This window comes from Sinohyriopsis cumingii, chromosome 17, assembly GCF_028554795.1.
Source record: "Sinohyriopsis cumingii isolate HCF-2022 chromosome 17, ASM2855479v2, whole genome shotgun sequence".
NCBI classification, from domain to species: domain Eukaryota; kingdom Metazoa; phylum Mollusca; class Bivalvia; order Unionida; family Unionidae; genus Sinohyriopsis; species Sinohyriopsis cumingii.
In genome coordinates this window covers 95,784,454-95,798,411 of record NC_142977.1, presented here as the reverse complement: position 1 = coordinate 95,798,411, position 13,958 = coordinate 95,784,454, and the positions used below count along the sequence as shown (strand labels likewise).

The window sequence follows — 13,958 nt, the reverse complement described above, 5'->3', positions numbered from 1 at the left end:
AAGTTATGACCAATTAAAATCGGTCGAAGAGAGCAAGTTGATGGTGACCGCTGAAGCGATAACTGGAGACATCAACATGACAAACAATTTGATAATAAACCGAGAATCTACTTATCCTCCAGTCAAGCATTACGTTATTCACAGTTGAAATACGTTGATGATAAGCTGTCGTTGACCGGGGGAACGCTGACCGGTAATCAGAACATGAGCGGGAGAAAGATATTATATCTAGAAATGGATTATCGACCTGCCAATCGAAACGCGAGTCGAGCAGTTACTATGAACCAGTAGAATTTGGTTTAACAGGCTAAGACAACCAGATGGGGAGATACAATGACAGGTAGCTTAGCATTTATTGGCGGCTCTAAAATAACCGGGCTTCCAACAGATTTCCCTTCTGCTAATGTTAGCGACGCAGTTTCTTACGATCAGCTGAAAGGTGCCCTGACACCGAATCTGAAAATCGCCGGAGGTTCGATGACCAGATCCATCAACATTTGCTGTGAGTTTATATACAACACTCAACTTGACAATACGATACTGGTCAACAATGATTAGCTAACAAACCTAAAGGTTGTCAAAGATAATTTTGTTGTTACATCCGGCGACACTATGACAGGCACGTCGTTAAACATGGGATCGGCCGCGGTCACAACAACTTATACACCTACTAATTTGTCAGATCTAACAAATACGTTGTACGTCGATAATTCTAAAATAAACGCGATCACGACTATAACAACTGCGTCTAATCCAGCTGTTGTATAAAATCGGGAAGTACAATGACAGGTAGGATTGACATGGGCGCCAACAAAATAACATCCAATTTTGATCCGGTTAATATTGAAAACCTAACAAAATAAGCAGTAAGTAGATAGTGATTCTGCTGGCGCTTCAAAACGAGCTAACACAACGACGGATATATTCCACATCTGATAGTTGCGACTGATATTAGGCTCGGTTTTGTTGCAACAGCGTGAACTCAATATAATGGAAATTATCGAAATTATGCTTTTGCGTATAACAACGCCATATATGGTGGACCAGAATGGACCACTAACGGAGAAATCACCAACTTTAGGATAAAAATACGATGTCCTTCCGCAGTTGCAATTTGGAAATTTCAGTTACGTGGTAGATTAAATGTAAGTATCGGTTGAATATTTATTGGTGTTAAGAAGGATCAACTGGTAATACAAACTGGGCAACGTTGTACATAACAGCAACATATTTATGTTAGCGTAAGTCAACAATTTACATTACCAACTGTGTCGTCGGCCAACCAGTATAAGCATTTCAGAATTTTTTGTTGTAAATGCGGAATGTATTTATCCTGGACTAAAAATGTTTGAAATATTTCCTGTTGATGATATGATATTTACTGTTGATAGGTCATTACGATTTAATGTCAGGCTATAAATAAAATGACAACTACAGACCCACCAAGTGTTAGAGCTGCTATTGATTTTTTTTATAATTTTATTTTCAATCCGAAAATTAATATGCAGTAGCTGATATTGATTCATTAGATCCTGATAGTACCGCCGAATCAAGAGTGACAAATGAATGAAATTGATAGCATGAAAAAGTTAGAATCATTGAACGAAAGGGATTCGACACTAACTGAAAACGAGGATATCTTTGTTAGGGTGATGGAAATGAGAGGTCCCCAGCTAAGACAAGCTATTCGAATCTTTCATACTATCAGTAATTGCATTCATCCTGATGAGTGTCGAAAAGACCAACACCAAATTGAAAAATTATTTTAAAAAATCGCTACCGGAGCTAAGCGAAGAATATTCATTGTTGATCAACAGATCAAATTTGGTAAATCAAAAGCTCATGGCAGAAAAAAGAACAAGATTGAATCAAGCAAGTACATGATGATCTTGACAGATTAGCTGATATTAGAAAAGGAAAATTATTTTACAAAAATAAATATTTGAGAGATAGTTTTGCTAAACGTCGAATATTTCGTGAGTTCGGTATGGACTATCATGATGAAAATACATTACTTAAAATTATTGATGATAGAGGTGATGCTATGCTTTTATATTGGTTTATGTGGCAGCTATTGAAGATTTAATGACCAGAAAGGTTTCCGGTGATCCAGTTCCTATCCATGAGGTATTTGGAATTATTAAAGAAATTGAATATAAAATTGAATCTTATCCTGATGTTGAAAAAGACTTGAACTTGATGAACTAGGAAAATATTTTAAATATGGTTGTGGTGGTTCAGAGGTTCCAAATGACGCATCGTTTCCATCATTAGAAGAGTAAATACAATTGCAACTGTGAAAATTTCATAAGGAAATTGAAAACATTCACATTCACCCGTATACAAAACTTAAGAGATAAAATTGAAGACCACTGAGCTTAGTATAAGAAATAATTAAATTTTACAACATTTTGGAACCGCATATGCAATTTGAGGCAACATCTAGTTTTCAAAAATTTACGTTAAATGATATAAGGTTTATACTTGCTTTTATTGATGAAACAGAACAGTTTTATACTGATGCAGTAAATGAAATAGAAAGTATAAATAGCTATTTTAATATTTATAGATGATTAAAAAAGATGACGTTCTTACTGATGAAAGATATGAGGATACATCTTCTGATGTGTAAGACAAATATAGAGATTTTCTTACTGATCCGAAAAACGAAAATTTTCGTTTGTTGTTGGACAAGGTTGTTGGTACTACTATTTTTTACTATATCATTAAGATAATAATGAAAAAACAACTACCGCTAAGGAGGAATAGTGGTTAGAGCTTCCGCCTCGGATGCGGGAGGTCGTGGGTTCGATCACAGACCGAGTCATACCAAAGACTTACAAAAATGATACTAACAGCTGCCTCGCTTGGCGCTCAGCATTTAAGAGCTTAGCGTTAGGATTGGTCGGCCTGATGTCAGAATAATGTGACTGGGCGGTGCATCATGCTACTTGTCTGTGGCAAGATACCCCAGTGCTACACATCACTATAAACTGCCACATTGCAGACATAGTAGCAAAATGACTGAAAAAATTGTTAAAGCTACGTTAAAAATCCAAATCACATCACACATCACACGAAAAAAACAACTTTAATGATATGTTAGATGCTATACCAGAAAATGAGCGAAATGATCTCGTTCAGTACTACATCTACTACCGCAGTAAATTATGGTGCGTAAAAAAAATGTTACAAATATTATAGCAGAATCTTGCGAATAATATCTTATATTCCTGTTATTTTAACGAGTTCCTGAATTGTTTCAACCGGAACCTCATTAAATCCGTTTCTTTTAATAATATCCGGAGCTGGTGTTATACTAACAGCCGCTGGTAAGAAAATAGAACCACGATTCGAAACAAAGAGAAGCGCATGTACAACTGCAACTTGCACTTTTAACAAATTACTCGATCAAATACGATCTTATCTTCGCGGAATCAAATATGATATGAATGATCTGATACGAGAACTTCGGATTATCGACAGTATGTTGACAGACATCTTGCTGATGCGCGTCAGCAAATATGAAAGACAATTTTAAAAAAAATATCAAGCTGATTGCGCAACGAGCTTTAGTAGAGTGGCGCTAGATCAAGTATAAGGTACTTTGTACCTTAATTTTATCTATAATATAGAATAATGTTTCAAACATTGACAGTTACCGAAAGCAAGAACAGTACAATAAAAATTAGTATCGTTGATAATAACCATTGACCGTTAACCTTACCGATGAAGCATCGACAAGCTTTAACCTTCACTAATTCGGGATGCTGAATCAAAGTATTTCAAAATGCTTGATGATCTAAGATCTGTATTCTCAGAAAAGTTTAATAATTTCCATGATGTGATTAGTCAAGAAAGATACACAAAAATAAATATGGACCTTGATCGATGGAAAGTATATTCTTCGGAAAGTAAGTACCCGCTTAACAAAAACACGATGAAAGATTTGCTAGAGTGTCGTAGAAAACTTAGTGGAAGAGTTAAGTTATAGTTGTATCAGCATGATGATTAGATATTTCTTATATCAGCAGTTGAAATTTTGACGAAAGGCGAAGAAATTTAACAATAAGCACAGCAGTTATAGTAATAGATGAATATATGGTTTATGGATGAAATAACCTTTTTTCATAGGAAAAATATAATTTTTCACAAGTAAAGATCTCGTTTCATCACCAAAAACCCTTCGACTTATAGTCGCCCAGACGAAAAGTTCGGGGATGGGATGGGGTGGGTGGGTCGGTATGCTAGACCATCAAAGTTTGTATTTGTCCTACGAAAAATAAGGACATTGGTCGAGAAACCCCATATTTATCTACTACTTATTTACGTTACAGTAAATATTGTTTCTTAAAAATCTACTGCAACGAGTAAAAAATTTGCTACGATCCTGCACTAATACGTTTAATGTGGCAATGGGTGCAGACCCTCAAACGATCAGTGTATACACAACAAAACGTTAACACAAAAAACAACAACAACAACAATAAGTAGAAGAAAAAGAAGAAGAAAAAGCTATTTCCTATTTCCTTGTAAAATAAAATATATTCGCTTTTTCAGGGCACAATGAGCACATTTTATTCTGAAATGCATGCAAACAGCGCACAAAATGTCCATGATAACGTCATAATGGTGATAAATGCCTCATACCTCTCACGAACAACCAGCCCGGTGTTACTTGTAAATAAAGACAATAACAAAATAGTATCACTTAAATATGAAAAAATTGAAACCGTAAAAAAATCGCCTTCATCCAAAGCTAGACAATAATTCATCGACTAAAGGTACGCAATGTTCCTCTTGCATAAAATATCTAAACAAGGGAAACTATAAATCATAGTAGGAAGGATCTGCCGTGTGGGAGTTATGTGATTGCCAAATCGTGGTTGTTACTTGGCAGCTGTCATTCATGTATGTTTCCTTTGTCCTTTGTCTTAGGATACGCATGTATTACATCAAGTGAATGACACTGCCTATCGTCTACGCTGCCTTTCCTTGTGCTGGCCTGCCTGGTTTAGCTGCTTCTGAAGGCGGACCTTCTTTAGAAAGCGTGTTTTCCCCTGGAGATTGGCTACGCGGAGGTGGAGAGGGGCCGTCAGCGCGATTTCCGGGTCTCTGACCAGGGGGTCGACCTCTGGGCCCTCTTTGGCCACCGGCATGTGGACCGCTTGGTGAGTTCATTGCGTCAAGACCAGCCCCCATACCTCCCATACCACCGCTCATACCGTCCATAGCACCGCCCGAACCGCCCATACCACCGCCCATACCACCCATACCACCGCCTAAAGCACCGCCCATACCGTCTCCTGCAATACCGCCAGAGCCACCCCTAAAGGGAAGAAAAGTAATAAAAATAAACTGACATATACTAACGTTTTTCAACGGTACATGAATGGCAAGAATCATATTCATCAAAATACTTTTCCATATTAGTACATTTATTATGTGTCGCGTGAAATTCGTGCAGGTCTTTAAATCCTAACATTTTTACCTAACGTCATGCTTTTCTAGGAGACCTACGTTTTGCTGATCTTGGAAATTGATTTTTAAATTAGGCCTAAAACAAATCTCTGTCGATAAGACCATACGGCTTGGTTCAGAAATGACTTCATTTGTACGACTGTCGAATGCGCTGCCTGTTGGTAATTGCAACTAACAATGTATTCGACAGGCCGATTTTAATGTATGGGCAAAGCTATTTTGTAGGTATGATATATTTTCTTTTCCATATTGACAGCTTAAATTGTGGTAATGTTGATATATAACAAGATGTAGTATATCAAAAGATTAAGTACTTTTTTTATTTACAAATGATACATGTCTCGCAACCATACAACTAAAACTGACACTTGTCTTGCAACCATGCAGCTAAAGGTAATACTTGTCTTGCAACCATACAACAAGCAAGGACACATGTCTTTCAACCATGCAACTACAAATGAAACTTGTATTGCAATCATACAGCAACAAAGGATACTTCTCTTGCAGTCATACAACTACAAATTACACTTGTCTTGCAACCGGACAACTAGAAATTACACTTGTCTTGCAAGCAAACAACTACAAATGACACTTGTCTTGCAAGCATGCAACTACAGATTATACTTGCCTTGCAAGCATGCAGCTAAAAATGACACTTGTCTTGCAACCATGTAACTATTGGTGCTCAAATTAAAAATAAGTTCACGTTTAATGTCAAACAAAATGTTTTCTTAGACACAAGTAAATATTGAACAACCTATTTCTGGCTTACAAACCAACGAGAAATTAATATATATATATATTATTTGTTCCATTTTTGCAAGAGTTAAAATTGATTTTGTGATACAAAATTGTATTGGGGGGGGGGGGGGCTTTGTATTTGAGCTAAGAAGGTTTTGTGGAAAAGCTGAGGTTTATGAGGTTGTTGAAGCCTTGTGTGGAATTTGTTATGTGTCCTCAAATATTTTAGTGAGAAAAACAATACATTATCTTTGCAAAACAGGCAAAAGCATAATATATATACCAAAATACAATCCATGTAGGCACGGAACCGGAATATCTGATTTCAAATTAGGACCGTTTATATAAACACACACTCACCGATCTTATATATATATATATATATATATATATATATATATATATATATATATATATATATATATATATATATATATCCACAGAACAAAGAATACCACACATTCAAACAAGCCATACCTGACCCACATAAGAACGTTGGCTAACCACTTTTTATAGCTTTAATATTATATAATAACTGTATAACCTTTCATAAGCAAAACTGCACGTTACATTTATTTTGTGTGGCCTTGCTGTTACTTTTTCTTCATTTATTGCTTTCCTGCATACTTTTCTTTTCAATCGATGTATAGATTGAAACTTTAGGAAGATATCACTTAGTTTTTAGCCTCATAATTTATGTTCATGAAAGGCTATAAATATTGCAAATATGGTTTCCGTTCCATCCATTTTGAGTGCTTCATCGAATGTTTATAAGATATCTCTATAGATGGACAAAAACGTGCAAGATAATGGTCTGGTATATGTTTGGGATGCCAGCTTAAGGAAAACATCATAGATTTGCGCACAGTAAAAACCGTGGATCAGACGGTCGCATGAAATGATCAATTATTATACTATTTGTGAGAACTGTACGTAACCGTCACACTGCGTCATTGTATCATATATTTGTTTGTTGCAAATTTCACGAAAAGAAATAATGATTCCCTATCAGATAGCTTCGGAATCAATAACCCCGTACCGTTTCTGGCGAGGAACCTGGTACTTTTTTGGTTTATGAAATTCATAAACCATGAAAGTACCTTGTTCCTCACCGTTATTATACACATCAATCTTTCAGCCATAACTATATCCTAGACTGCAATTTCCTAATCAGAAATTACTGATGTTTTGGTTCAGTTTCATTATTTTGACATCAATCATATATGTGACGTATATATTTACCGGTTATAATGTAACAGAAAGAACAAGCAGTTAATGTTAACTGACAACCAAGTTAATATCTCTAACAACCAAGTTAATATCTCTAACAACCAAGTTAATATCTCTACATTTATAGCGTTTAATATATGTCATACAAGCTCATGCCTATGTTAGTTTTTCTCATTCGCCAATTTACATTTTACACACAACGTCACAGACCAGGCAAAACACTTTGACACTGAAAACAAATTTTAAAAAATAGACAGGAAGTGATACATACATTCCCATTGCGGCCAGCATGCCTAAGATGTTAGAGGATTCTATCCGGCAGCGAGGGCACCCTTTGCATACGAAGTTCGACTCCCGAGTGTAAAGCTGCTCGCTTTCGCAGGGCAGGTGAAGGGGACACTGCAGCTGGGGACACAAGATGGCTTGGACTGCGGGGTCAACTCCCTGGTAAACATTAAAGACGGACGATTAACAGCATTTCATTATGTTGGTGTTGACAAAAACAAATATTAAAAGAAAATAAAGAAAATACGAGAACAAAGTTAGGGTTTAAAACAGGATTAACTCAGTTGTGTCATTTTCTATCTGGCTGACTGCAAATAAACCTCTTGAACGATGTCTGCTTTGTCAATTAAGCTACTAATTATTATGTTTGTAAGGTCTGCACTTTCACCGATACTAGCTAAACAGGCTGGTTTGAAAAACATTTATATTAAAATGGCGACACATTTAATTTTTCTTAAATAAAATCTTTAAACGAGATTGTCAAAATGATTATTGCTTTGATCCACTTTCTACATTGCTTGCCTTTCAGTAGAAATGAAATCTACTCGTTACAAATCAAAGTTTCCTCTAGTTCTCTGAGCATAACCTTTTTTAAGACATGCATTTAATGGTTTCCAAAAGATGGATAAGGCTGTGATACATGTAAACATTCATGTTGCTAGTAAAAGAACGACAACATTTATTTTACACTTGATATAATGTACTCGTTCGAGGAGGTCGCGGGTTCAAACCCCGGTCGAGTCATACCAAACACTTATAAAAATGGTACTAACAGCTACCTCGCTAGGCGCTCATCATTAAGAGGTTAGTGCTAGGACTCGTCGTCATGGTTTCAGGATGTGACTGGGTGGGACATCGTGCTACATGCCTGCGGCACGATGCGTCAGTGTTTGACATCACTATAAACTGTCACACTGCAGACATCATAGCGATATGACTAAAATTTTGTAAAGCTACGTTAAAAATACAAATCACACACACACACACACACACACACACACATAACTGGTTTGATGTTCTACGTCAGTAATTCAACAAACTTACCAGCCCTTCTCTCTGCAGGTGTTGTGTCCTCGGGTCCAGGGTCAATCCGCCCAAATTAGCCAGACTGGACAAGGCGCCAAGGCCACCCCCCGCCGCCCCAGATCCGCTTCCGCCCATGAAAGATGATGCCGAGGACTGTGGTGGGGTAGTTGGGCCTGCGTTACTTCCACCGCCGTTTGATCGCATCATGTTCATAAGGGCCATTGTCCTCATCATCTCTGACATACCGCCACCACCACCGCCCATTTGAGACATAAGCATCATGGGAATCATGGAATCTAATCCACCACCACCACCACCACCGCTTCCGCCACCGCCTCCCTGGCCGGCCAGAAGGCTGAGCGTCATCAGGTCCATTGCACCTCCTTCCATGCCTAATTGGCACAGTACTAGTAAGTAGAAATTAAGATATTTTACCTCGAGCTTTTCTCTCCATCTCTGTCTGATACACACACTAAAATATATTCCACAGAAAATTACTTTGTTATGACTTACGTCACTGGCGCAGATAGAACTCTCACCTAATCAGACAGTGACGAGCAACGAATTAAATCCCTGTTTTGGATATTGCGCTTTTTTCATTAGACATTGTGCTTTAATTTCATTGGCCCCTTCTAGCTGAGTTGGGCTTATCAACAGAAAGGTAAATCTCATGGAGACGGCTAATTTTGTTTTATCTCTTCAATTTTATAATTTAAGAAGATGTGAAAAGTCTTGTTGTTTAATACATAGGCCCCTTATCAATATGGGACTTTTTGCATGGGCAAAGAATTTATATTCTACCTCGGTCATGACGATACGTATTAACATCATACTAGTAGTATATACGGGAGTATTTTACCTTATTCATTAATCCTTATTCCGCAAAAGTTGTGTTACCAGCTTCCACAGTATGGCCTGTGTTATTTTTTACATTATAGCCCGGATATAGTTCTTTATCAAATAAACCATGTCCTTCCAGCCACCAACCCCCACTCCAACCTGGAAAGGTGCTCTCAGCGTGTTACATTATGTCCTTATCCTGCAGTTAGCTTGTGTATGACGGCAGAGGTTTGATTGGGATAACAATGGACACATTTAGTTCCTTAAATGGCTGATAAAGTCTTTGATAATACCAATACTGCATAAAGTGTCATTACACGATCATTTGCAGTCATACTTTCGTGCTAACTGTGTTTGTAGCTTGTGACTTACACTGGATTTAATATCGTAACAATGGATTTCCACTGTTAAACCATAGGGGCGTAGTGGGTGCTGTTTTCAGTTCTTGAATGAAATAAAACTCCCATTGCTATCTATAATGTTTCCTAAGATTTTCACTTCGTTATCTTCTTTACTTAAAAAACCATAAATGTTCGTTTCTTTTCTAAACATTAATGATCAGGTTCGCTTGTTCTCCAGGCCTTGGAACGAACTCGTATCCGTCTTCGGGATATTTTTAGGTTAATATTGGTTTAGCCATAATTGTATGTTATATGAACATGAATGAATTGAAACTTGAAAAATCATACATGTTGCGAAGGATAAGGAAGACAGTTCACTTAAGTTTAATCCAGCTTAATTTACAATATTTACATAGTTTTAGCAATGTACACCCGTGTTAGACAATTATGAAACCCATGGGTCTTTTCTTGCCTTCAGCAAAGAAAGAGATACAAAAAAAACACTTCCGTTGGAGAAAAGAAATAGTAGTTGGACTCGTTGCAGGGTACTCTAGGAATCTTTTAATGCCCAAGCGTATGTTAAATATCAAGTGTACCGTTAAATGTACCACGGAATGAAAATAGTAAAACAACACAGTAAAATATGCCGCACTAGACATCAGTACAATATAAAGAACACATACGCATAAACGGCGGTTGAAATCCTTTTTAAGTTAATTTACACATTTTAACTGTATATGAAAACTATTTAGTTCCTGGGGGTCGTACATAGACAGATATTTTACTGTATTTGAAGGACTCAAGTTCATAAAGGACAAAACTATGTTCCTTCTGCGATTCGTATATTGATAAATTTCACATTTGTCTATTTATATATATTCTTTCTATAAAGTTGGCGTGACGTGAACGCAATAGTAATTTATAGCGACATATTTTTTGGACAAATGGAAATAACGCTTAATTCAGAAAATATTATTATTTATACGTATATAAACCACAAATGCCATAAGTGATTCCTATAATGAGGACGAGTGCTTTTACAACATTAGACATCAGCGCAAACCACTATCAAGAAGAAAACGGCTTGAATATGTGGAATTGATAGACTATCTTTAATAAATTTAAAACTAAAGATTATATATATATATATATATATATATATATATATATATATATATATATATATATATATATATATATATATATATATATATGGGGGTGGATAGAGAGGTATACGCGCACAAAATGAATACGTTGTATTATTATTATTATTATTATTATTATTATTATTCGAGTTATATAAATTATAAATCTGACACTAGGATTTTATGCACGTATACAATAAATAATCTTACATAAATTTTAGTCCTAGGCATGTAAGAAAACACGACACACAATTGAGTGCAAAAGGTTTCCTCTTTGGCATATCAGTCAAAAAATAGCATAATTACATTTCAGCGTCACAAAGATAAAGGCGCAAAATATATTACGGCTAATTTTACATCTTCAAACTAATGTTAACTCCCGCTCCGAGGCAAACATGTAAATTGAAAGTAATGCAACATGCTAAAGGTTTGGACATGATTAATATTATTTAATGAATTTACATGCTGAAAACCATCTAATTAAATTATGAATGTTTCCCTTTGTGAATATTAATATATATTTCTTAATAATCTCCAAATCCTGAGCATGCCAGACACGTCGAAAGCTGAACTGTTTATGGTGCCGAAAACCATGCATAGAAATTCTGGATTTCTTACAAATTACTGCTGAAATTTTCGTATACATTGATTGAGAAAGATGTACTAGCCACAATGAAATTCGATTCTGCATTCATGTTGTGCCAATAGAGGCCATATTAAAATGTTATAATTGAGAGGAAATTTAGAGCAAAATAAGAAATTAGTGAAATAAAGGCACCAGTTGACATTTTAGATGACATGCACCGGAATTGTTTGTCAGTCCGTGCTGGTCACGTAGTAAGCCGAGGACTTCCTGGCGCAGTGTTTAATACCCACTAGATACGCGGCTTTGTGAACATTTTCAAAATTAATCCAAAGATTACATTTGTTCATCGCCATTTTCATTAAGAGATTTCTTTGCAATAAAAGTTTTGTATGTTAGAGTTGGACATACTACCATTGATATATATTAGATCGCAACTATAATCACAGAACAAACATACAATTTAGCAGCTAGAACATGTTACCTTCTGCAAACCACGCAAAACTAGCAGATACAATTTGTAACTTTCTGCAAACCACTAAAAACTAGCTGTTAGAATAAGTTGCTTTCTGCAAACTATTCAAAACATTTTTTTAAAACAGCTCAACACCGAAAACAAAGCAATTAATCAATGCAATGATATATCTGCATCCGATGTTACACTAGGGATCAGCGACAAAAGAGAAAAACAAATTATTTTTAAACAAAATCGAAATTTGATAGATCTCTGCATTCTGACTTAAATAAGAATGGAACTAAATATCAACTCAATACTTCAATCCTATATATTATTTTTGTAACGAAAACGATATCTAGTATTTCGGTTGAATCTGCTGGACATAATTTGCAACTGATATGCTCCCAAAAAAAGGTAACTTCGTACTGACATGTAAACTCGTACTGACATCTAAACTCGTACAGACATCTAAACTTGTACTAACATGTAAGCATAATTCTAAAGATTTAACGATGAAGAGTTCATTTTGAAAACGCGCCTTGTCAGAGTTGATCAGAATATTCTGGAGAAAAAGTTCTTTTTCTTGCATGTTCCTCTCTCTCTCTCTCTCTCTCATTTTTCGAGATCCATTCTATCCGTGTGATTTAGATACAAATGAGATATTCCAACTGACCTGCCGGAACGAAAACTCCGATAGCGAAAAGAATGACAGTCCTCATCTTCAGTCCGTACCTTATTTGACGAAAGGGCGCCGGTAAAAGCTTTATATATGCCATCGGGTCATCTGAGGTGTTATGCTTCATATACTGTGTCATAGGGAAGCATTTAGTGACGAATGGATTATGTGATCATAAAATGTGCTCACGTTCCCATAATCGTGATTCTCTTTAGTAAGATATAGAATCCGCAAGTGAAATAACGACAGGTGAGTGACAGCAAAACCGAAAGCGGGACGATGCGCATAATAGTACATGACTAATGAATATATATGTTACCACATAAAACTGAGTGACACTGTCGTCACCAGTTAAAAAAAAGAAACAACCGATGTTTACGTCCTAGACACTAGTTCGTTGTCCTGTGATTTTTTTTCCCAGCTTAGGTATGGACTTGCAAGCTGACCTTTTTAGAGAATTTAGAGCATCATTTACATTTCTTGCCGAAAACCTTTCGTGCTTTCCAGAGCACAGGCCATTCCGCCTGCCATTGACGGGAAAATAGCCCCGACCACCCACTTCCTTCCCTTTCATAAAAGTAATAAGTTTGTACCAGTAGAATTTTCAGGAACAACAGTTGCTGCAATTCATACTGTTTCAAGACATGAAAATAGAAAATGATTGCCTCTCTCTGCATCTCTCTCCGTCATTGTCATATTTTTATGGAAAAGACCCAGTGCATGAAGAGGTTAGAAAACCTATAATTATTACTCGTGTGTATTGTCTACTTTCTTGTCATTTTTTTTTACATCGTCGACAACGAATATACTCTTGCGATGATTGAAAAGGCAGCTATATATTGAGCTCAGTATACTCACCTCTATATGTCAGTCGCTCTACTAAAAGTCAGCTAGTCAAATACGGCAATTCGATCAATATTGGGCAGTGTTTATTTGATATGTATGCACCCCTACTATACTGTGCTCCATACCAGGTTACATGCAAGGATATGAGGTCGACACTTCAAGGTCAATGGATTTTTCAGGTCACCTTTTTTCCACATCAAATACTAACCTCACATGTGGCTAGTCTTGCTGTGTGGGGGGGTGGGGGGGTGGTAATTTAGATTTTGTTAACGTAGCTTTAACAATTTTCCAGTCATATCGCTACGAT

At 36.4% G+C, this 13,958-nt stretch overlaps 1 protein-coding gene across 1 annotated transcript; it reads right to left on the bottom strand.

Annotated features, from left to right (window-relative positions):
- Positions 1-4,552: 4,552 nt before the first annotated feature.
- Positions 4,553-12,961, bottom strand: LOC149779476 (uncharacterized). Its single transcript, XM_089940166.1, has 4 exons — positions 12,803-12,961; positions 8,782-9,170; positions 7,724-7,896; positions 4,553-5,329 (listed from the first exon to the last, which is right to left on the bottom strand). Exons 1-4 carry the CDS (start codon positions 12,942-12,944, stop codon positions 4,981-4,983), a joined length of 1,053 nt encoding a protein of 350 aa, XP_089796292.1. The 5' UTR covers positions 12,945-12,961; the 3' UTR covers positions 4,553-4,980.
- Positions 12,962-13,958: the final 997 nt, after the last annotated feature.

Bases quoted from the DNA above. Each gene is read 5' to 3' on its own strand.
- LOC149779476 (XM_089940166.1), bottom strand. From the start codon at position 12,944: ATGACACAGTATATGAAGCATAACACCTCAGATGACCCGATGGCATAT. The intron at 9,171-12,802 runs GTCAGTTGGAAT...TCTACTTACTAG, and splicing joins CGGAGTTTTCGTTCCGGCAG to TACTGTGCCAATTAGGCATG. The intron at 7,897-8,781 runs GTAAGTTTGTTG...AATGTTTACCAG, and splicing joins ACCTGCAGAGAGAAGGGCTG to GGAGTTGACCCCGCAGTCCA.